Consider the following 21,190-nt stretch of genomic DNA (forward strand, 5'->3'; position numbering starts at 1 on the left):
GATGCTTAATACCTTCTCCAATTGTAACCATAACCCTTACCTGGATATCTGTAAGGACCGTGCCATAAGCAAACAGAGTAAAATATAAGGTTCTAGGCCCAGAGCAAAGGAACCTCTGATTACTATTCTTCCAACGAAATTCGAGTCGTTACTCATTTCCTTGGAAGAATAGACACTGGTCATAGGCCCTAACTTAGGTGGCGACTCTGAGTTTCTCTAAACTTGCAAAGTTAAGACTACGGTCCCGAGTCTGTAAGTAGCGCAGATCAAATAACACCCGCCCTGTATAACCCGATTGTGGTGATCCCCTGTCGTCCTGTGCAAACACGGGAAAAAACCGGCTCCCACACTGGGTTAGAGCAAAATTTTTGTTGTACAGGGTTTATTTTTCTGCAACGTGTAGCAATTTTGCTCGGGGTTTTACAACAAATCTAACACTACTTTGCTCCCTAAGGACAAATATGTGTCATATACAAAAAGCACATCACACATTCAATTATTTATTACCCATAAATGCCATGAAATATAACATTTTATTGATAAATAAGCAAAGTACACCGGTTTTCTAGGGCACTAACTCTAACATGCTGGGCAGTGGATGGAAGGGGCCGGGTAGAGGTAGTGGGCTGGAGGGGCCGAATGGTGGACGGTGGCCAGGAAGTGGCTGGGAGGTGACCGGTATGGGGCTAGGGGATGGGCGGAAGTGCTGGGCATGCCCAGAGAGGAGGGAGGGAGGGAGGGAGGGAGGGAGGGAGTTAGAGAGAGAGAGAGAGAGAGAGAGAGAGAGAGAGAGAGAGAGAGAGGCATGAAAATCGTTTGTACCCAAGGTATATTCAACAAAAAACTAACTTTTTGTGTGATTTGAGAAGTATAGGTTAGACATGCCATTGGGCCGAAAACCCCCCGAAAGAGGATGCAATCTCTAGGGGTTCTAAACTTCGTTTAGCAACCAAACAATGTATCTTGCTGATGTGGCGCCCCTATGTCTAAGGACTCTCCTAGTGCATGGATGCCTGGCTTGTGGCATCCAAATAGAGCCTAAGGGTGCGTTCTTTAACCACTCTCTAGATTTTCTAAAATTTAGAATTAATTTTTATCCTTTAGAGTCCTTCCAAGTCAGAATTGTGTTTTTTAACTATTCCTAAAAATTCTCGATTTTGTGGTGCAAGTAATGCGGAAAACATGGTTTTACACTAAAAAGTTGGAGAGTGGATACGTTTCACCTAAAAAGAGGATAGTGGAGAGAGGGGAAGATCGTTAGATAGCGTTCGATTTCCTAGAGCGAGAAACTTTCGCTCTAGAACATAATGCCTAAAAATAGGATGAATTCTTAGATGGGCTGTTGAAATTGCTGAAGAACACAATTCTCATTTTTTTAAGCTAAAAAATGGAAAATCACTCTAAAGAAGGTTAAAGATTGCACCCTAAGGTAACCGCTAAGGTTGGGTAGTTTTGTAAATTGAAATGGACAAAGGAGAATAGAAAATACGGTATGCAGTTTCTTTCTTATACATGTGTAAGCCCATATAGTCCTGTATTTTTCAAAATGTATTGTACGGCACAGACCATAGGATGATCCGAACCGTCCATTTGACGTGACACAATGTAAATAGGTTGTGCCCAAAAAATCATTTCCATAGGATGATCCCAACCCTCCAATCTATGAAGTTTCCATAATATTCACTTCCTCTATAAATCGGAGGGCTAGGATCATCCTAAGAAAATGATTTTTGGCGCAACCTATTTATTGTGTGGCCCATCAAATGGATTGTTTGGATCATCCTATGGTGTAGGTCGTACTATACTTTTTGAAAAATACTGAACTATCTGGGCTTCCTCGTATAAATTTTTTTATTTTAGAGAAAAGTACGGAATGTAGATAAATATTGCAAACTACCAGGTAGCTTTGGACTTTAGTTCAAAACAGACACAAATCTTGGAGGAACAAAGACCTTTTTGCCCTTCCTAATACCATCAGAACCCAGCCTCAATCATTCTCTCCGCAGTCCCATTTTGATTATTTTCTTATTTCTTAATCTATTTTGGCTATCATTTAATAGATATTGATTCCCTTCAGGTCCTTGCCCCCAATGGAAACCCTACCATTAAGAATGTCTAAGTAATTAGTTATACCGACAATGTTCCTCGCCGTCATTGCCAACCAACAGAAAGCCTAAAACTAAGTACGACAACGTTATTAAGTATACCAGCATGCCGTCTCTTCCACTTGATCCGTGTTGATAAGATGGGTAGTCAGTCGGTAGATAAAAAAACGGCAACATTATTAAATATATCGCTAGCGTTTTTCCCACTCCATCTGTTATATCCACTGATCGAACCATCATTGATTAATTGATCACCCCAATAAAAAACGGCAACGTTATTAAATATATTGTAAGCGTTTTTCACACTCGAACTGTTATATCCACTAATCAAACCATCGTTGATTAAGGTGGTCGATCGCTCCAACTAGAAACGACAACGTTATTAAATATATCACCAGCGTTTTTCCCACTCGAACCTTTATATCCGCTAATGGGACTATCGTTTATTAACGTATTCGAACCAGCGTTTTTTCCTCTATGAACGGCAATGTCTGTCTCTTATAGAGGCGAGCTATATGTTGAGGTGTACTCTCGTGCAACATATCTGAGGAGGCTATCTGGTTTCTGATGGTTTCAGGAAGGGCAATATGGTCTTTTTTCCTCCACTTTTTTTAGATTCGTACGTGTTTTGAACTAAAGTCCAAAACTACCCTCATAGCGCTGTAGTTTGCAATCTTAATCCGCATTCTTACCTCCTTATTTTAAAGTGCATAGCGTAGAGCACTGCTCAATCCTCCACCATCCATGTGGCATGTGTAAGACTTTCAGTTGATTGGGCACAAGTTTCCCCGCCACCGGACCTTTCCAGGTTTGTCCAGTCATCAATCACATTACAGTTACTTTAGCAATACATTGACATAACAAGAGAGAGAAGGAAGAGTGAGGAAAAAGATTGTTCCACGTCCGTTGAACCTTTTAACAAACAAAAGAAAGCCTAGATAACAAGATTACGTAATTATTAATAAATAAAATTTATATGAGGAATGCTAAACTGAAGGCGCCCTTGCAAAATAGGATGAAAGGGCGCCCCCATTGGTCAAAAGTCCCCAAAGTGCATTTATAACATGGAAAAGTCAATGAACATTAAATGCAATTTGGTCATTGGCACCCTTTTAACCTATTTTTTGCAACGCGCCCTCCAGTCCACCATTCCTCAAAGGGAAATGATTTCTGCTATCCAATGTTTTGATAAACACGCACTCCAACTTCTGTCGTGTAGTATTTAAAGGGCTGTCATAGGAATATTAATTATAATTCTCCAAAGCACTTAGAGCCCTCAAATACTGCACGACAAACAAGTGGAGTGCATGTTTATCAAAACATTGGAGCGCTGAAATCATTTCCCTTCCTCATAATCCCCCATAATGGGGCTACTATCTGTTCGGATTTACGGAAAGTTTTTCATGGAAAATAAACTTTCCAGTTGGTAAACTTATTCCTGAAAGACGTATTTTCCACAATAAATTTTTTTCCGAAATTTCAACAAAAACTGCAAACCTATAAACCTTGGTAATTTTTTCATGGAATTGTTTTTCCATTATTTCAAATGTTGTATGAGAAGGCACAGTCAATCATGAAATCAAAGAAGCAGAGAAACACGCAGTAAAAGAAAGTAGATTAATGCTGAAAAAAGAGCGAGTGAAGACAATATTTCTAACTGAGCAGGTCACATATTCAAAGAGTTCGTTTTCTACGTTCAAACTCTCTTTTTTGGACAGCTCACGAGCCTTAACAGCCAAAAAAAAAAAAAACAGAATATAAAAGCATGTTCTACTGTCCGATATATTTTTAATATGTCGCCAATCAAATTCTCCCTTCTTCCTTTACAAAGACTGGCGTTTGTTTCACGTGAAAGTTTAGGTTTGTTTGTGGGTTTATCTGCATCTTAGTTGTCTATTTGGTGTTTATGTGGATGCTTTATTTTTCTTCTGGAATTTAAAGTTTCTTAGCTGTTTCCATGTTCAATTGTTAAAAATACTCGTCAAAGTGCAAAAATGTGCTATTAGAATATACAATATACAATACAATATGATACAACATACAATATACAAAGAATATACAATATACAATATACAAAGATACGTTAACATTAACAAAAAGTAAAACAGATCATAACTACATATTTTATTGTATATATTATTTTTCCATAACATTTAATTAAAATCAATAATATGTAAACAACATATATGTACCATTTAGGGATGGAGATGCTCTCAAGCCACCTCACTGCTCTCCCATTTGATTAGATATGTTTTTTTAATTGAATAACCATTGTAAAGTATTCTAAGAAAATGATAAAAAAACAAGATGTTGGGAAAGAATGAAGACCATGTGGGTGGCCTCATCATGTGGGTGGCCTCATCCGGGTTTACTCTAAATAGAAACATAGAATTGACTGAAAAAACAAGCTGTTGGGATAGAATGAAGACCATGTGGGTGGCCTCATCATGCTCTACAAGATCAACGTTCTTGATTCCACATACATGTCCCCGATGGGCCCCAAAAGTTGAATGTAAAAATTGAGATTGATACTTAGAAGTGTTTAGCCACGTTGGAGTTCGGAAGCTCCAACTCGAGGCATAACACGTTAATTAGTCCTACCCAAGTACCCAACTTTTGCCATCCACAGCAGGGAAAAAAAAACCTTAGCCAATGGCCGTCCAAGATTTTAGCCCTAAAGACTCCCCAAAACCCGAGTTAGTGTCCGTGTAATCACTCTCTTCTTGGGGCACACTAGGTTTCAACTTTAACGATGTTAATTGACCATTTCACCATTATTACACGTGTAAAAGAGGTGGGTGGCACAAAAAAAAAATATAGAAATGCACTTTGTTGGACAGGAACAATTGGAGCAGCCCTTGTAGCTAGGTTTTGCTAGGGCACCTTCCATTCTATCATTCGTAGGGGTGCAACTCCGGTTGGGTTGGGTCGAGTTAAAGCCAACCAAACCCGACCCAAAACTCTAAACTATCAACCTGACCTGACCCGACCCGACTCTCTGTTGGACAATTTGTTGAGGGTACTGTTGATGATAGAAAACAGAAACTTGTTGCTTCAAGGCGTGATATCACTTTCCTTAAGACAAGATTCGCCCCCACTAGTAGTGTGCAAAGGGGATCCGCGAATTGCCTCCAAGATACAATGAAGCCTAGTAGGGAAGCCCTACTAATGTTTGATGACGCGTAGCACTAGCGGAATCAAACCCGAAATGCCCTTCCGAAATTTCAAGCCTTAGAGAAATCTCTAGATTCTGTTTCTGCAGAAAAACAGTATCTAGAACAGTAAACAAAAGAAAAACAGTATGTAGAAATACTTGGGGATTTTAGTAGGAGTGTAGAAGAGAGTGTAAAGTCAGTCAGAATTGCCAATTCGATTTCTATATTAAATGACTGAAGTTTGCACATTTTTTATAGACCATCTGGTGTCTTTTCAGTGTGAAAAACACCTCTACAGGGCACCTTTCCAGAATGTTTGAAATCTGACCGTTAGATCGCACCCATTGATATTGAACGGTCCTGATCGATCCTAGATGTGACTGTTGGCTTGAGTAAAACCTCTTTCCAACCCAGTCATCGTTAGATCAATCATCTATGGTGTGGATCGCACCCCCTTGGCACATGACCGTTGGGGAAAGGGACACAACCCATTTGATCACACCCTTTGACCGTTGGAGTCATGGGCCCGTTGGGCCGACCGTTAGGCCCGAACCGAAACGGGCCCACCGTTAGGCCCGAACCGAAGCCCAACCCAACTGAACCATTCGGCTTGATGGGCCTGCGAACCATTTGACCCACCCATCCGACCGGTCCATCTTCATCTTGATCCAACGGTGCAGATCAAATCTGGAAAAATTAAAGGCTCCAATCGCTCCTCGCGACGTTGCGTACGTGCGAAGTGCAAAGTGCGCCTAAAAAAGCGCCAATAAAGCGCCACTATGCGCCCTATAGCCCATTGCCCACGCCGCGCGCGCGCGTGCGCGTGCGCGTGTGCGAACGGTGCGTTGCACCGTCCCGCGGGTCCAACCATGGGTTCAACCCAATGTGCAATCAACAAGAGTTAGAAAAGGTAGTGCTTTATAAGCCCTTCTCTTTCTTTTCTCTCATCCGATGTGGAACTATCTTTTTCAACTACACTTCTACATCCTTTTGTAAAAGCAAATATTTCCAAGAAAACTTTTTCTTTTTCCCAAACGCTTTTGATAAAACATTTTCCAAAACACTAAAACATGTAATATACATGATTTTGAAAATGCAAAATCACTAACAATCCCCCACCATTTTCAAAATCAAAGAAAATTTTCTCATCAGGCTTGGAAATCTTATGCATAGATGAAGGTATCTCTCGATTTGAACCTTCACTTAGTGAGGACATATCAAAGTTAACCAGAATTGCATAGTAGACGTATCTTTGAACTAGCTATTCTATTTGGTTAACCGGATACGTCTCACACACAAGATTTCACCTCTTTGGGCAATTTCTAAAACCGACACATGAACTGGCCTTGTGTCTATATCTTGGTTTCATGAGCGCTCTAGAGACTAGCCAGGTCTCATAGGAAGCGGCACCACTTCCACACTCACATAGGTAGGCTTATCAAGAGTGCCCCTGTAACTAAGACACTCCAACAATATGTTATAAGCCTATTAAGAGTTTAAATACTCAGCCTTCTCCTTTTAAACATTACAGGTACCAAGCACTTTACCTTGGGATGGCAAATAATACAGATTATAGTGCTTGCAATCACTCCATATGATGTACTTGGACTCATTGAACTCAAGACTTGATGTTTATTCAAGTGTTGAGTTGATGTTCCATCATTGGTGACTATTGGTTAATGGCTTTAACCCCATCCCTAATGATGTTTTACACACCAGATCTCTTGCAAGAGCTTTAGTGAATGGATCGGCCAAGTTTTGGCTCGATCTCACAAAATCAATAGTTACTACTCCATTAGTAAGTAACTCTCTTATAGCACTATGTCTAAGTCCTATATGTCTGGACTTACCATTATAAACATGATTATATGCCCTTGATAGTGTGGCCTGACTATCACAATGGACATAAATCGATGGCATTGGTTTAGACCATAACGGAATTTCCAATAACAAATTCCGAAGCCATTCCGCCTCTTTACAGCATGCTGCCAGAGCTATAAACTCTGCTTCCATAGTTGAAGTTGTTATGCATGTCTGTTTCTTAGAGGCCCAGGAGACTGCTCCCCCACCAAGGGTGAAAATCCACCCACTGGTTGATAAATGGTCTATACGCTCAGTTATCCAACTAGCATCAGAGTATCCTTCTATTACAGTTGGATACCCACTATAACATAAACCATAGTCTATAGTTTTCTTTAAATATTTTAAAACTCTATAGACTGCATTCCAATGAGAAAAACTAGGATTACTGGTAAACCTACTAAGTTTACCTACAGCATATGCTATGTCTGGCCTAGTACAAGTCATAGCATACATAAGACTACCAATTACACTAGCATACCCTAGTTGAGAGATAGTCCTACCAGTATTAAGATACAACTTTATATTTGGGTCAAAAGGTGTTGAAATGGGTGAACATTCAAAATGGTTAAACTTTTTGAGAACTTTCTCAATATAATGTGATTGTGTTAGAATAAGACCATTATTCTGTCTTATGATTCTAATACCCAAAATCACATCAGCTTCACCCATATCTTTCATATCAAAGTTTTGAGAAAGATATGATTTAGTACTTTGAATGCTTTCAATATCGGTACTAAAAATTAACATGTCATCAACATATAAACAAATAACAACACCTTTGCCACCCTTAAATTTACTGTATATACATTTATCTGACTCATGTATCTTATAACCATTTGACACTAAGACTTTATCAAATCTTTCATGCCATTGTTTAGGGGCTTGCTTAAGCCCATACAAAGATTTGATAAGCTTACATACTTTATGCTCTTGGCCTGGCAGAATAAATCCCTCAGGTTGTTCCATATACACTTCTTCATCAAGTTCACCATTTAAGAATGCGGTTTTAACATCCATCTGGTGAATGTGAAGTTTGTATATGGAAGCAAGGGCAATCAACACTCTAATGGTAGAAATCCTAGCAACAGGTGCATATGTGTCAAAGAAATCAATACCGGGTTTTTGAGTAAACCCTTTGGCAACTAACCTTGCCTTAAACTTTTCTATGGTCCCATCTACTTTGATCTTCTTCTTGAAGATCCATTTACATCCTATAGGTTTAGACCCAGGTGGTAGATCAACCAAAATCCAAGTTTTATTACCCATGATAGAATCCATTTCGTCATTAATTGCTTCTTTCCAAAAAGCAGCATCTTGTGACTTTATGGCTTCTCCATAGGTTTGAGGGTCACTTTCTATGCTAAAGTTTAACAAGATAGAACCTTGGAGTTTTTCCCTTGTCCCTTCTACCAGGTAGGTTACAAAGTCAGGGCCAAAACTCCTATCCCTTCTATCTCTTGAGCTTCTTCTTATTTTACTAGGTTGTACACTAGGTTCACCAACTTCTGTTTGTGATTCTAAATGATGATCTACAGAAGTTGTAGGTTCAATTTCTTTAGGAATTGAAGTGAACCTATTTTCATAGAAAAATGCATCTCTAGATTCAATTATGGTATTGACATCTATAAAATCATTGGGTTCTATAACTAAGAACCTATAGGCCTTACTGTGACTAGCATATCCCAAAAAGATACACTCAATACCCTTTTCACCTAATTTCCTTAACTTAGGTTTAGGGACTTTAACTATAGATCTACAACCCCAAACTTTAAGGTAACTTAAGTTTGGTTTCCTTTTCTTCCACAATTCATAAGGGGTTATATCAGATTTCTTACTTGGTACCCTATTCAAAATGTGACAAGCTGTAAGTAAGGCTTCACCCCAAAAACTTTTATTTAAACCAGAATTAACAAGCATAGCATTAATCATTTCAGTAAGTGTCCTATTCTTCCTTTCTGCTACACCATTTTGTTGTGGTGTATAAGGGGCAGAAGTTTCATGGACTATGCCTACTGATTCACAGAAATGAGGAAAGTGATATTCACCACCTCTATCTGATCTGAGACATTTAATGCTTGTTATACATTGGTTTTCTACTTCAGTTTTATAAATCTTAAATTTTTCTAAAACCTCATCTTTATGACTAAGTAGATAAACATAACAGTACTTAGAATAATCATCAATAAATGTAACAAAGTACTTTTTACCTCCCTTTGTGGGAACACTATGAATGTCACATACATCACTATGAATTAAATCTAACAAGTTAGAAGTTCTATCTACTTTAGGAAATGACTTAGTAATTATCTTGGTTTGCATGCATGTTTTACATCTATCTACTAAGTCATTTTCATATTTAGGAATTAAGGTTAACTTAACCATATCATTCATTTTCCTAGTATTTACATGTCCTAAACGATTATGCCATAAAGATAAAGAAGAATCCAAAACATAAGCAAAGACATTCACTTTATTGATATTAAGTTTGAACATCCCTTCATACATATATCCCTTCCCAACAAAAGTACCCCCCTTAGAAAGAATGAACTTGTCAGATTCAAATACAAGTTTGAAGCCATTCTTGTTGAGAATGCTTCCAGACACTAAGTTCTTTCTAACTTCTGGTACATGGTAGACACCGGTTAGAGTGAGTCGCTTGCCGGATGTGAACTCAAGTTCCACCTTGCCCTTCCCTTTGACTTCTGCTGTCGACGAATTTCCCATGTATAACACGCTTCCATCTTCAACTGTTTCATAAGTTGAAAACAGGTTCCTGTCTTTACAGACATGCATCGTCGCACCAGAGTCAATCCACCAATCATTGCCATCTTCAAGCATATTTGCCTCTGAAATCATGGCGACAAACTTTTCTTTGTCTGTTGGTGCACCCGACTTCTTATCCTTAAGAAGTCGGCACTCACTCTTGTAATGGCCTGGTTTGCCACAGTTGAAACAAGCACCCTTTCTTTTCTTATTCTTATTAGTATTCTTTTCAGGGTGTTTGTTTCTCTTCCAATTGCCTTTTCTTTGTTGGTTCGAATTCTTGACATTTTCCACCAAATGGATCTTAGAGGATACAGTTTCATTTTCTTTCTTGTCTCTGATTCTTGACTCTTCCTCAATCCTGAGGCATTGAGCCAAGTCTTCAATAGACATTTCCTCTTTCTTGTGTTTTAGACTTTTTCTAAAGTCTTTCCAATTTGGTGGAAGTTTGTCAATAATTGACGGGACAATGAAGGAATCATCAAGAAGGATGCCTTGCAAATGAATTTGATTAATTACATGTTGTATTTCATGTAATTGATCAATAACAGACTTATCATCTACCATTTTAAAATTTAAAAATTGACTCACAGTGAATTTCTTGCTACTAGCGTCTTCCGCCAAGTATTTGGCTTCAAGTGCATTCCAGATTTCACTTGCTGATCCCATGCCTTGATATATGTCAAATAGTGTATCTGACATAGCATTTAGGATGTGCCCTTTGCAAATGTAGTCATCCTGTTCCCACTTCATCCTTGCACGAGCCTCCGCCAAAGTTTCATTTTCATTTGCTGACGGCTTTAGAGTTGTGAGAACATGGACCACTTTGAGTGATGTCAAAATGAAGTGCAGCTTCTTCTGCCAGCGCTTGAAATTTCCTTTGTCGAAACGTTCGAGTTTGACAAAGTCTTGGGTCATTTGACGAACTGAATAAAGTGCCATTGAAACAACAGTAGAAAATCTTGTCTTAAGATTGTTGGACAATTTGTTGAGGGTACTGTTGATGATAGAAAACAGAAACTTGTTGCTTCAAGGCGTGATATCACTTTCCTTAAGACAAGATTCGCCCCCACTAGTAGTGTGCAAAGGGGATCCGCGAATTGCCTCCAAGATACAATGAAGCCTAGTAGGGAAGCCCTACTAATGTTTGATGACGCGTAGCACTAGCGGAATCAAACCCGAAATGCCCTTCCGAAATTTCAAGCCTTAGAGAAATCTCTAGATTCTGTTTCTGCAGAAAAACAGTATCTAGAACAGTAAACAAAAGAAAAACAGTATGTAGAAATACTTGGGGATTTTAGTAGGAGTGTAGAAGAGAGTGTAAAGTCAGTCAGAATTGCCAATTCGATTTCTATATTAAATGACTGAAGTTTGCACATTTTTTATAGACCATCTGGTGTCTTTTCAGTGTGAAAAACACCTCTACAGGGCACCTTTCCAGAATGTTTGAAATCTGACCGTTAGATCGCACCCATTGATATTGAACGGTCCTGATCGATCCTAGATGTGACTGTTGGCTTGAGTAAAACCTCTTTCCAACCCAGTCATCGTTAGATCAATCATCTATGGTGTGGATCGCACCCCCTTGGCACATGACCGTTGGGGAAAGGGACACAACCCATTTGATCACACCCTTTGACCGTTGGAATCATGGGCCCGTTGGGCCGACCGTTAGGCCCGAACCGAAACGGGCCCACCGTTAGGCCCGAACCGAAGCCCAACCCAACTGAACCATTCGGCTTGATGAGCCTGCGAACCATTTGACCCACCCATCCGACCGGTCCATCTTCATCTTGATCCAACGGTGCAGATCAAATCTGGAAAAATTAAAGGCTCCAATCGCTCCTCGCGACGTTGCGCCTAAAAAAGTGCCAATAAAGCGCCAATAAAGCGCCACTATGCGCCCTATAGCCCATTGCCCGCGCGCGCGCGCGCGTGCGCGTGTGCGAACGGTGCGTTGCACCGTCCCGCGGGTCCAACCATGGGTTCCACCCAATGTGCAATCAACAAGAGTTAGAAAAGGTAGTGCTTTATAAGCCCTTCTCTTTCTTTTCTCTCATCCGATGTGGAACTATCTTTTTCAACTACACTTCTACATCCTTTTGTAAAAGCAAATATTTCCAAGAAAACTTTTTCTTTTTCCCAAACGCTTTTGATAAAACATTTTCCAAAACACTAAAACATGTAATATACATGATTTTGAAAATGCAAAATCACTAACACTCTCAACCCGATGAAGGTTAACCTGATCCGTCGAAAAATTTAGGGATGTTCGGGAACAATCTAATTATCTAATTGTGGGATTCTCCCTTTTTTCATAATTAGACTGAGAAGCGCAAAAGATCTCAAAAATCATGTTTGATAATCTAAGGTCCAGTTCTACAATTATGCCTTCTTTTTAGACTAAAAAGAAGAATTCTATAGAGCGGCTAATTGTCGCTTCTCAAGATTCTCATAAATCTATTTCTCGCAACTGAAATTAGACGAGACTGAAAAGCCTTGCCAAACTCGCCCTTAATATCTGAACCCGAATTGAAGCAGACCGGATTTTCCAATCCGGGTCAAGTTGAGTCGGGTTGCATGACCTAGTTATGCTGATATCCTTCCCCTTTAGGTTTTTATTTTCTAAAAAAATAAAACAGAAAATTGGTAACTTTTTTTTTAAATGTCAAGTTTTGATGCGGGTCTGGTTGGCACACTTATGGTGATATCTTTTCCCTTTATGATTTTATGTTCTAAACAAATAATACAGAAAACTTGCAATTTTTTTTAAATGTCGGGTTTTGTTGCGGGTCAGATTGACTCAAACCGAATCCGACCCTGCTCGGATTCAACTTCTTCAACCTGAACTCGACCCGGCTCGAGTTCAACTTCTTCAACCCAAGCCCGACCCAAACACAACCCCTCGGGATTTTTTCCGGTTGAACCCAAACCGAGTTGCACCCGTACTCATTCGTCGTAAAAAGCTATAAATAATCCATAGCACGTTTGACCAACCAACGTTGAAAGGCTTATAAAATCTGTGCCGCGTTGGTGTGCACCATGAAATGGATCCAATCACATTATAAATGTGCTGTAGGGATGTTGCGCCCCACTGTATTGTTTAGAGAAATACTATTTTCCTATTTCCACGACGCCGCCTTGGTTTCTTTCAACACTTCAGATTCCATTGGGCTCCCGAACCCCAAGCGAAACCACGTACGAACTCACGTGCTTTTGGTGTTCTTTTCTTATTTTTTTCTCTGCCTATTCTTTGGCAACTGTGAAAAGATCAATACGAATATGCGGGTTTCATCCACCTGCCAGCTTGTCTTACAAGAATTAAAGCGCTTGGATCATCCAATCAAGATGGGTCCATCGTTAAACTTCTATAGTTGAATATTACTTGGGCGCTGATATCCCCCCCCTTGACGGCTGCCCAAAACGTTAGGATATGTCACTTTCCCACCATTTGACCGGTCTCTCTCTCTCTCCACACACACACAACAGGAACAGTCGGTGGGCCCAACAGAAACCGTTGGTGGAATGGGGGGCTCATCTTTAAACAACGTAGGCCCCGCCCATACCACGGTAGGATAATCCAAACCGTCCATTTGACGGGCCATAAACGTAAATAGGTTGCGTCCCAAAATATCATTTACATAGGCTGATCCTAGCCCTCCGATCTAAATAGAAACTACATCTTATGCAACCTCTATAGATTGTAGGGTTGTGATCATCCTAGGGAAATGATTTTTGGGGCACAACCTATTTACATTGTGGCCCATCAAATGAATGGTTTGGATCATTCTATGGAGTTGGTCGTAAAGTAACATTAAGGCCGTCCACAGCATAGGACGATCCAAGCCGTCCATGGTTTGGATAATCCTATGGAGTTCGTACAGTAACATTAAGGCCCAATCGTAGGCCCCACCGATTTTTTTCAAATTGAAGCGTACCGTCCACAACATAGGATGATCCATGGTTTGGATCCTCCTATGGTGTGGTTCGTACAGTAACATTACGGCCCAATTTAGGCCCCACCCATATTTTTGAAAATGAAGTGTACCGTCCAGACCATAGGATGATCCGAGCCGTCCATTTGATGGGCCATAACGTAAATGGGTTGTGCCCCCAAACGAATGGTTTGGATCATCCTGTGGTCGTACAGTAATATTAAGGCCCGTCCACAACATAGGATGATCCAAGCCGTCCATGGTTTGGATAATCCTATGGAGTTGGTCGTACACTAACATTAAGGCCCAATAGTAGGCCCCACCGATATTTTTCAAATTGAAGCATCATGGTTTGGATCATCCTATGGTGTGGTTCGTACCAATTTAGGCCCCACCCATATTTTTGAAAATGAAGCGTACCGTCCATACCATAGGATGATCCGAGCCGTCCATTTGATGGGCCACAATGTAAAGAGGTTGTGCCCCAAAAATCATTTTCGTAGGATGATCACAACCCTATAATCTATAGAGGTTGCATAAGATGTAGTTTCTATTTAGATAGAGAGAGAGAGAGAGACCGGTCAAATGGTGGGAATACGTTAGCCAGCCGTCTTGGGAGGGGGGGGGGGGGGGGGGGGGAATATCAGCGCCCTACCTATTACTTCCCTGTTGTTGACGAGAGAGTGGAATTAGATTGTCCGACAGAACTCGTGAAAGCGAGAAAGTCGCTCTCGAAACCAACCCCTCTTTATCTGCCAGCTCACCAAATTAGACACACGCAAACGCATTTGACCCGTTTCCAGCTCGGCCCCCAAACCCACCCAACTCTCTCTCTCTCTCTCTCGATAAAGACAGAAAGCTGCAGATACAGCAAGATAGCACCTGTCTATGCTCTCTCCACTAATAAAACCCCTCTCCCTCTGTTTCATCTCCCGCACTGTCTTTTCTTATCTTCATTGCTCCAACACAATCCATAACCCATCATCTCCTCGTTAGATTATCTGAAATTTCCTGCGTTTATAGGAAGCAAATAAAGGGAAGATGGTTCATCACCACCGTAATCCTCAGCTTCTTCGGAAGAATAGCGAAGTAGAAGTAGAAGAAATACAGACCCTTTTTCTCGACTGTGGGAATTCCTCCTACAAAAAAACGAGGCCTAATCCTCTCTGTCTCTTCATTTTTGCCCTCATTTCCTGCAGCCTCGTCTTCGCCCATCGCCTCATTAAAACAGAGGACTTAAATGATGAAGGTCGATTCGCAGACAAGGACGCAAATGTTGCTCTCTGTTCTACAGTTGCTGGGAGAATTTGCTGTGATAGAACAAGTACCCGTTCTGATGTCTGTTTCATGAAAGGAGACATAAGGACTCGCTCACCTTCTTCTTCCATTTTCCTCTACTCTGAAAAATCCAATACAACAGAGACCCAGATAGAAAAGATCAAACCCTACACGAGAAAATGGGAGACGAGCGTCATGGACACGATCGACGAGCTCAGACTCATCGTCAAAACCAAAGACACACAAACCCAAAGCCCTTGCCAGGTTCAACACTCTGTCCCGGCAGTCTTCTTCTCTACAGGGGGTTACACGGGCAACGTGTACCACGAGTTCAACGACGGCATCCTCCCTTTGTACATCACTTCCAAGAATTTCAACAAACAGGTGGTGTTCGTTATTCTCGAATACCATGACTGGTGGATTACTAAATACGGTGATATCCTTTCCCAACTTTCTAACTACCCTCCCATAGATTTCTCAAAAGACCCCAAAACACATTGCTTCTCAGAAGCCATTGTTGGTCTCAGAATCCACGATGAGCTCACTGTGGATTCTTCCCAAATGCCCGTAAACCATTCAATTCAGGATTTCCGCCACCTGCTCGATGACGCGTATAAGCCCCGAATTACATCAATAATCCAAGAAGAAGAAGAAGCAGCGGCACTAGCACTACCCAAAGTTGAAGGATTAAAAGAGATGAAGAAACAACCCAAACTTGTTATAGTAGCACGCAACGGGTCAAGAGAGATTTCCAACCAAAGGGAAGTGGTGAAATTGGCAGAGTCAATTGGGTTTAAAGTGGAGATTTTACAGCCGACGCCAACGATGGAATTGGCTAAGATTTATCGGGCGATCAACGGCTGCAATGCAATGGTGGGTGTCCATGGAGCGGCCATGACACATTTTTTGTTCATGAGGCCTGGCTCTGTTTTTGTGCAGGTGGTTCCTTTGGGCACTGATTGGGCAGCTCAGACTTACTATGGGGAACCCTCAATGAAGCTGGGTCTGAAGTACATTGGTTATAAGATAATGGATAGAGAGAGCTCTTTGTATGAAGAATATGATAAGGAGGATGCAGTTCTTCGTGATCCGGAGAGTGTGAATGCCAAGGGATGGCAGGTGACCAAGAGGGTTTATCTTGATGGGCAGAAGGTGAGATTGAATCTCGGTCGGTTTGGAAAGAGATTGCTTCGTGCTTATCGTTACTCTGTGTCTAATTCGAATTCTAGTTTTAGGAGGAGGTGGAGGCAGGAGAGCTGAGGCAGGTTGCTGCTTGTGCCTCGTGTTTTTTTTTTTTTTTTGAAGGGATTGTCATTGTATTGGAGTTAGGGGGAGAAAAAATGGGTGTAATCTTTGAATTGTTGTGTACATAGGCGAAAGTAGCTTCTTTTACTTCCATTTTATTCATTCATTGGTTATGATTAAGATGGCAGTCGTCCCTTCTTATTTATTTCGGTAATTCAATTTCAGTGAGGATGTATAGGATTTGATAACACTCATGGCCTTTTATTTTATTTTTTTGAAAGATAACAATTTTATTAAGGAAAAATTATTAAAAAAATGCGAAATTTTTGTTAAATTGTGAATCAAGGGTAGATATTTCAAAATAAGGAAAGAGGGGCTGTCAGGTACGGTCATGGACAGGAAATGACAAGAATACCCTTATCTTAGAAACAACGTTTTTGCCCATCTCTCTCTCTCTCTCTCTCTCTCTCTCTCTCTCTCTCTCTTCTTTCTCCCATTCACCTGAAAGTTCTACCTTATCACCGGGACACGTTTTTTCTCGCAGGAATCCGTCCCCTTGTCGCCAGAATCCGTCCCCTTCTCGCCGGAAATTGTGGTGCAACTCTGAGAAGGTATTTTTGAAATCTATAGAGTTAGGGTTTCATTTTTTTTCTTGTGGAGGGGATGGATCTGAAACACTTACAACCATGTTTGACGGTCTCAGAACCTCTTATAAGTGCCTCCTTATTAGTGTTTGAAACGACTTTCTGTGGCTTGTAATGTTTGAAGGGTTTGAAATACTTAGGAAAGGGTTTCATTTGGTTATTTTTCGTTTTTTTAGGGTTTCAATGGTCTCAAACCATTATTTGTTAGAAACAACATATGCTTTTAGGGTTTGAAAGATGTAATTGAGCTTTCCCCTAATTTTTGTTTAGGGACTGTAGGTTTTCAAAGGTTTGGGTTTGATTTTGGGTTTCAAAGGGTTTCATTTAGGGTTTGAGAGGGTGTAAATGGTTTCATTTATGGTTTGAATGGCTTTGAATGGTTTAGATTTTCATTTAGGGTTTGAATTGTTTAGGATTTCATATAGGGTTTCAGTAGTTTTAAAGGGTTTCATATAGGGTTTCAATGGTTTGAAAGGGTTTCAGTTAGGGTTTCAATGCTTCCATTTATGGTTTCATTTAGAGTTTGAATGGTTCCATTTAGGGTTTCAATGGTTACAGTTGGTATGTTGGCATTTTGGGTTTCATTTTGGATTTGGAAGGGCTTCATTTAGGTTTAAAAGTGTCTGAAAGGGTTCCATGTAGGGATTCAATTCTTTCATTTAGGGATTCAAAGGATTTCAATGGTTTATGGGATGAGTTAGGGTTTTATTTATGATTTCAATGGTTTTCAATGGTTTCATTTAGGATTTCAATGATTTTCAATGGTTTCACTTTGAATTTCAATGGTTTTCAATGGTTTCATTTTGGATTTCAATGGTTTGAGACGAGTTTCATTTAGGGTTTCAATGGTTTCAAAGGGTTTCATTGGTTTCAAAGGGCTTCATTAAGGGTCTCAATGGTTTGATTTATGTTTTGAAAGTGTTATAGTTGGTATTTCGCCATGTTGGGTTTCATTTTGGGTTTGAAAGGGTTTCTTATGGTTTGAAAGGGGTTCAATGGTTGCTGAAGGGTTTTAAAAGGTTATACGCCAATTGTTTAGGGTTTCATTTATGATTTCAATGGTTTAGGGTTTCATTTATGATTTCAATGGTTTCATTTAGGGTATGGATGGTTTCATTTAGGGTTTCAAGGGATTTAATGGCTTGAAGCGTTCCATTTAGGGTGTAGAAAATTGGAAACAGTATTCCATGGAAGTTGAATCCATGGAACCACATATTAGAAAGTTGGAACCAGTATTCCATGGATCCTCTATCCAGTAATACGGGTTCCAACTGTGTAATTTGTGGTTCCCTGGATCCCCTATCCAATAATACTTGTTCGAACTTTCTAATATGTGGTTCCAACTGCTGTATTTGTGGTTCCAATGCTTTCATTTATGGTTTGAAAGGGTTTCAATGCTTTCATTTACGGTGTCAAAGGGTTTCAATGGTTTGAAGGCTTTTACTTGGGGTTTCAATGGTTTTGAATGGTTTCAATGGTATGAATGGATCCTCTCTACAGTAAATATTGATTCCAATTTCGTAATATGTGATTCCAAATGTTGTATTAGTGGTTCCGAGGATCCTCTAATAGTGGTTTGAAGTGGTTCGAAGTCTGTAAAGAGTGGTTTTGTTCAAAGTCTGTAAACGTTTGTATATTCAAGTATCTATATAGTGGTCCATGTGTCTAATAGTAATTAAATGTGGTTCCAAGTGTGTTATACTGCATCGTAGTTGCGTGAATGGAATAATAGTGTGTTTGAAGTTTTTTTTCCTTCAAGCATCTTGCCCTGGTTTCTGCAGATAAGAAGTGGAAGTGGTTCCCTTTTTTGTATTTGCAACCCCCTAACAACCTAAGCCGAAACCCCATACATAGATCATGCCGCGCGCGAAGAACGCGAAGAAGACTGTGACTGTGCCTGAAGGCTCTTCCAGCTGCAAATGGCATGGGAAGGATGTCCGTGAGCCCTCCCCTCCCACACTTCCCTCCGAGGAAGCCAAATATATCGGCAAAGAAGAGGAGGACGTCGAGGTCGGCTCCGTAAAGGCCATCGTCCGTCCGTCGTATAGAAAGGAAGGGCTTATTGTGAGCTAGGAAAATCGTCCTAGAAGATCTCGCCGCATATGATTTTCGATCCCTTTTTGTGGCCTTTGGATGGGTCAATTTTCTTGAAGTAAACATCGATTCGTACCCGACTCTTGTCAAACAATTCTATGCCAATTTTAGAGTCGACGAAGATTACAAGTTCTTCTACTCCACAGTCAATAATAAAACCTTTCGCATGACCATCGAGAAGTTTTGTGAAGTCGCCTCTCTTCCCACCACAGGCGACGAGACTTTCTTCTGGCCCGGTACCATGGATGACTTTGATCTTTATATGGTTGATCCTGTCACTGCTTATGGGGAGCTTGGTTGTAGACCCCCACCTAATGATGGGTCAACCAACGTGTCCTACAATTCCCTTAACCGTAGGTGCAAAGTCCTACACAAGATTCTGACCAGCAATATCACGCCTCGCGGAGGCAATAGTGACATGGTCCAGCCTTTTGAGGCGTTTATTATGTATCAACTTCTAAAGGGCCAGCCCCTTCACCTTAGCTATATCATACTTAGCTTCATGGAGAACACTAGGACAAAGGCCTTGGCTAGTCTACCATTTGGGATGCTTCCAACACGTATCTTCCAATATGAGAAGCTGATCCAAGGTAGCGAAGAACGTGTTCGTCCTTCTAATCCAATGAATCGTACAACTATAAAGGCAATGCGACTTGATGAGCAGGGGCCCGCTCCACCACCTCGTCTGCAGGCTTAGCGTGTATCGGCAGAGGAGCTCGTTGCACATCGTCAGTACTTTGACGAGAAGTTTACTATGCTTTCTCAGCTTCTCGCATCTCATCATGAGGACCATGTCGCGACACAGCAGGCTGTGATTGCCCTACGTACCAAGGTTTCCACCCTCCGGCAGGAGTATGGAACGTCATTCACCTCCTTCTTAGAGCATGTTTCTTCACTGACCGAGTTGGTCCGTCGCCTGCTGCCCCCAGATCATTAGGCCATTGCTGCTTGTCCAGAGCTATAGATGCTCCCTTTGATGTTATTTACCTATTTTTGTATTTACTATCTGCCATGTTTATGACTCAGTTATGTTTTGGTTAGTTTCTGGTATAGTTGTTATAGATATTTTTGAGGCTTTGTTGGCTGTGGAGCACTTTTTTGTTATAGTTGTTATGGAAAATCTTCATTCTCTTTACCTGTGCTTGTTTCAAGTGAGTTGGAGATTCATGTGTTATTTCAATTTTTTTTTTCTGGTTTAAGTTTCAAGGATTACTTATGGTTGTCCTTATTGTTGATTATTGAAATACAGGTGTGACAATCCAAGAGGGGGGTGAATTGGTCAATTAGAAATTTTAGGCTTAATTAAGGGAGATTAAAAATTAATCCATTTAATTAAGCACTAATTAGTCATACCCTTGTTCAAATATGTATATCAATAAAAGCTACGATTTAGACTTTCTAATTATGCACATTTAGCTAACCCTTGTTCAAATAGATATTATAATTCAATTTAGGGTTTAGACATTCAACTTAAGTGCATTCACTAACCCTTGTTCAATTAAAGCATAAACATAAGTAAGTTTAGAGATTATCAATCACCACACATGCAAGAGAGAGAAGGAGAGAGAGAAAGCATCCACACCACAAGAGACACCAAGTTTTTATAGTGGTTCGGTCACAACTTGACCTACTCCACTCTTCCAAATTTAGCTCATTGGGTACTCCATTATGGTGAGATTTCAAGCCTAATCTCGAAGCTCTTACAACAAGCTCTACCATTCTCAATGGCCAAAGCGAAGCCCATCTGCACGAAGCCTTTGGCAAGGGAACAAACCCTCATATGCCGTCTTCACCTTTCTTGGGCCGAAGAGGAGACCCTCGTCTTCACCTTTGTTCACGGGCCGAAGAGAAGACCCTATTCTTTACAATTCTTGCTGGGCCGAAGAGAAGACCTTCAAATGAAGAACAAATAAAATGTAAAACTCTCAATGCCTCTTAATAGGCGGATTACAACTTTGAAAGCTCACATTTACTCAAAGAAATAAATAAATAAAAGCCCTATGGAGTGCATCTTGATCACATGTAGAAATGGAAGACCAAAGAAGTTTTTGCTTTGTAAATAAAACTTGAAGCTCAAAGAGAAATGAGATTTTATCTTTCTCAAATGT

The 21,190-nt window shown here is 40.4% G+C and overlaps 1 protein-coding gene across 1 annotated transcript; it reads left to right on the forward strand.

Moving 5' to 3' along the window:
* The first annotated feature begins 14,697 nt into the window (after positions 1–14,697).
* LOC143852816 (Glycosyltransferase family 61 protein) lies at positions 14,698–16,549 on the forward strand. The gene has a single exon (XM_077362430.1). It carries the CDS (start codon positions 14,863–14,865, stop codon positions 16,357–16,359), a length of 1,497 nt encoding a protein of 498 aa, XP_077218545.1. The 5' UTR covers positions 14,698–14,862; the 3' UTR covers positions 16,360–16,549.
* Positions 16,550–21,190: the final 4,641 nt, after the last annotated feature.

The sequence above is a fragment of the Tasmannia lanceolata genome, unplaced genomic scaffold, assembly GCF_043159265.1.
Source record: "Tasmannia lanceolata isolate RefF3 unplaced genomic scaffold, GAP_Taslan_0.1 ptg000019l, whole genome shotgun sequence".
Taxonomy (NCBI): Eukaryota; Viridiplantae; Streptophyta; class Magnoliopsida; order Canellales; family Winteraceae; genus Tasmannia; species Tasmannia lanceolata.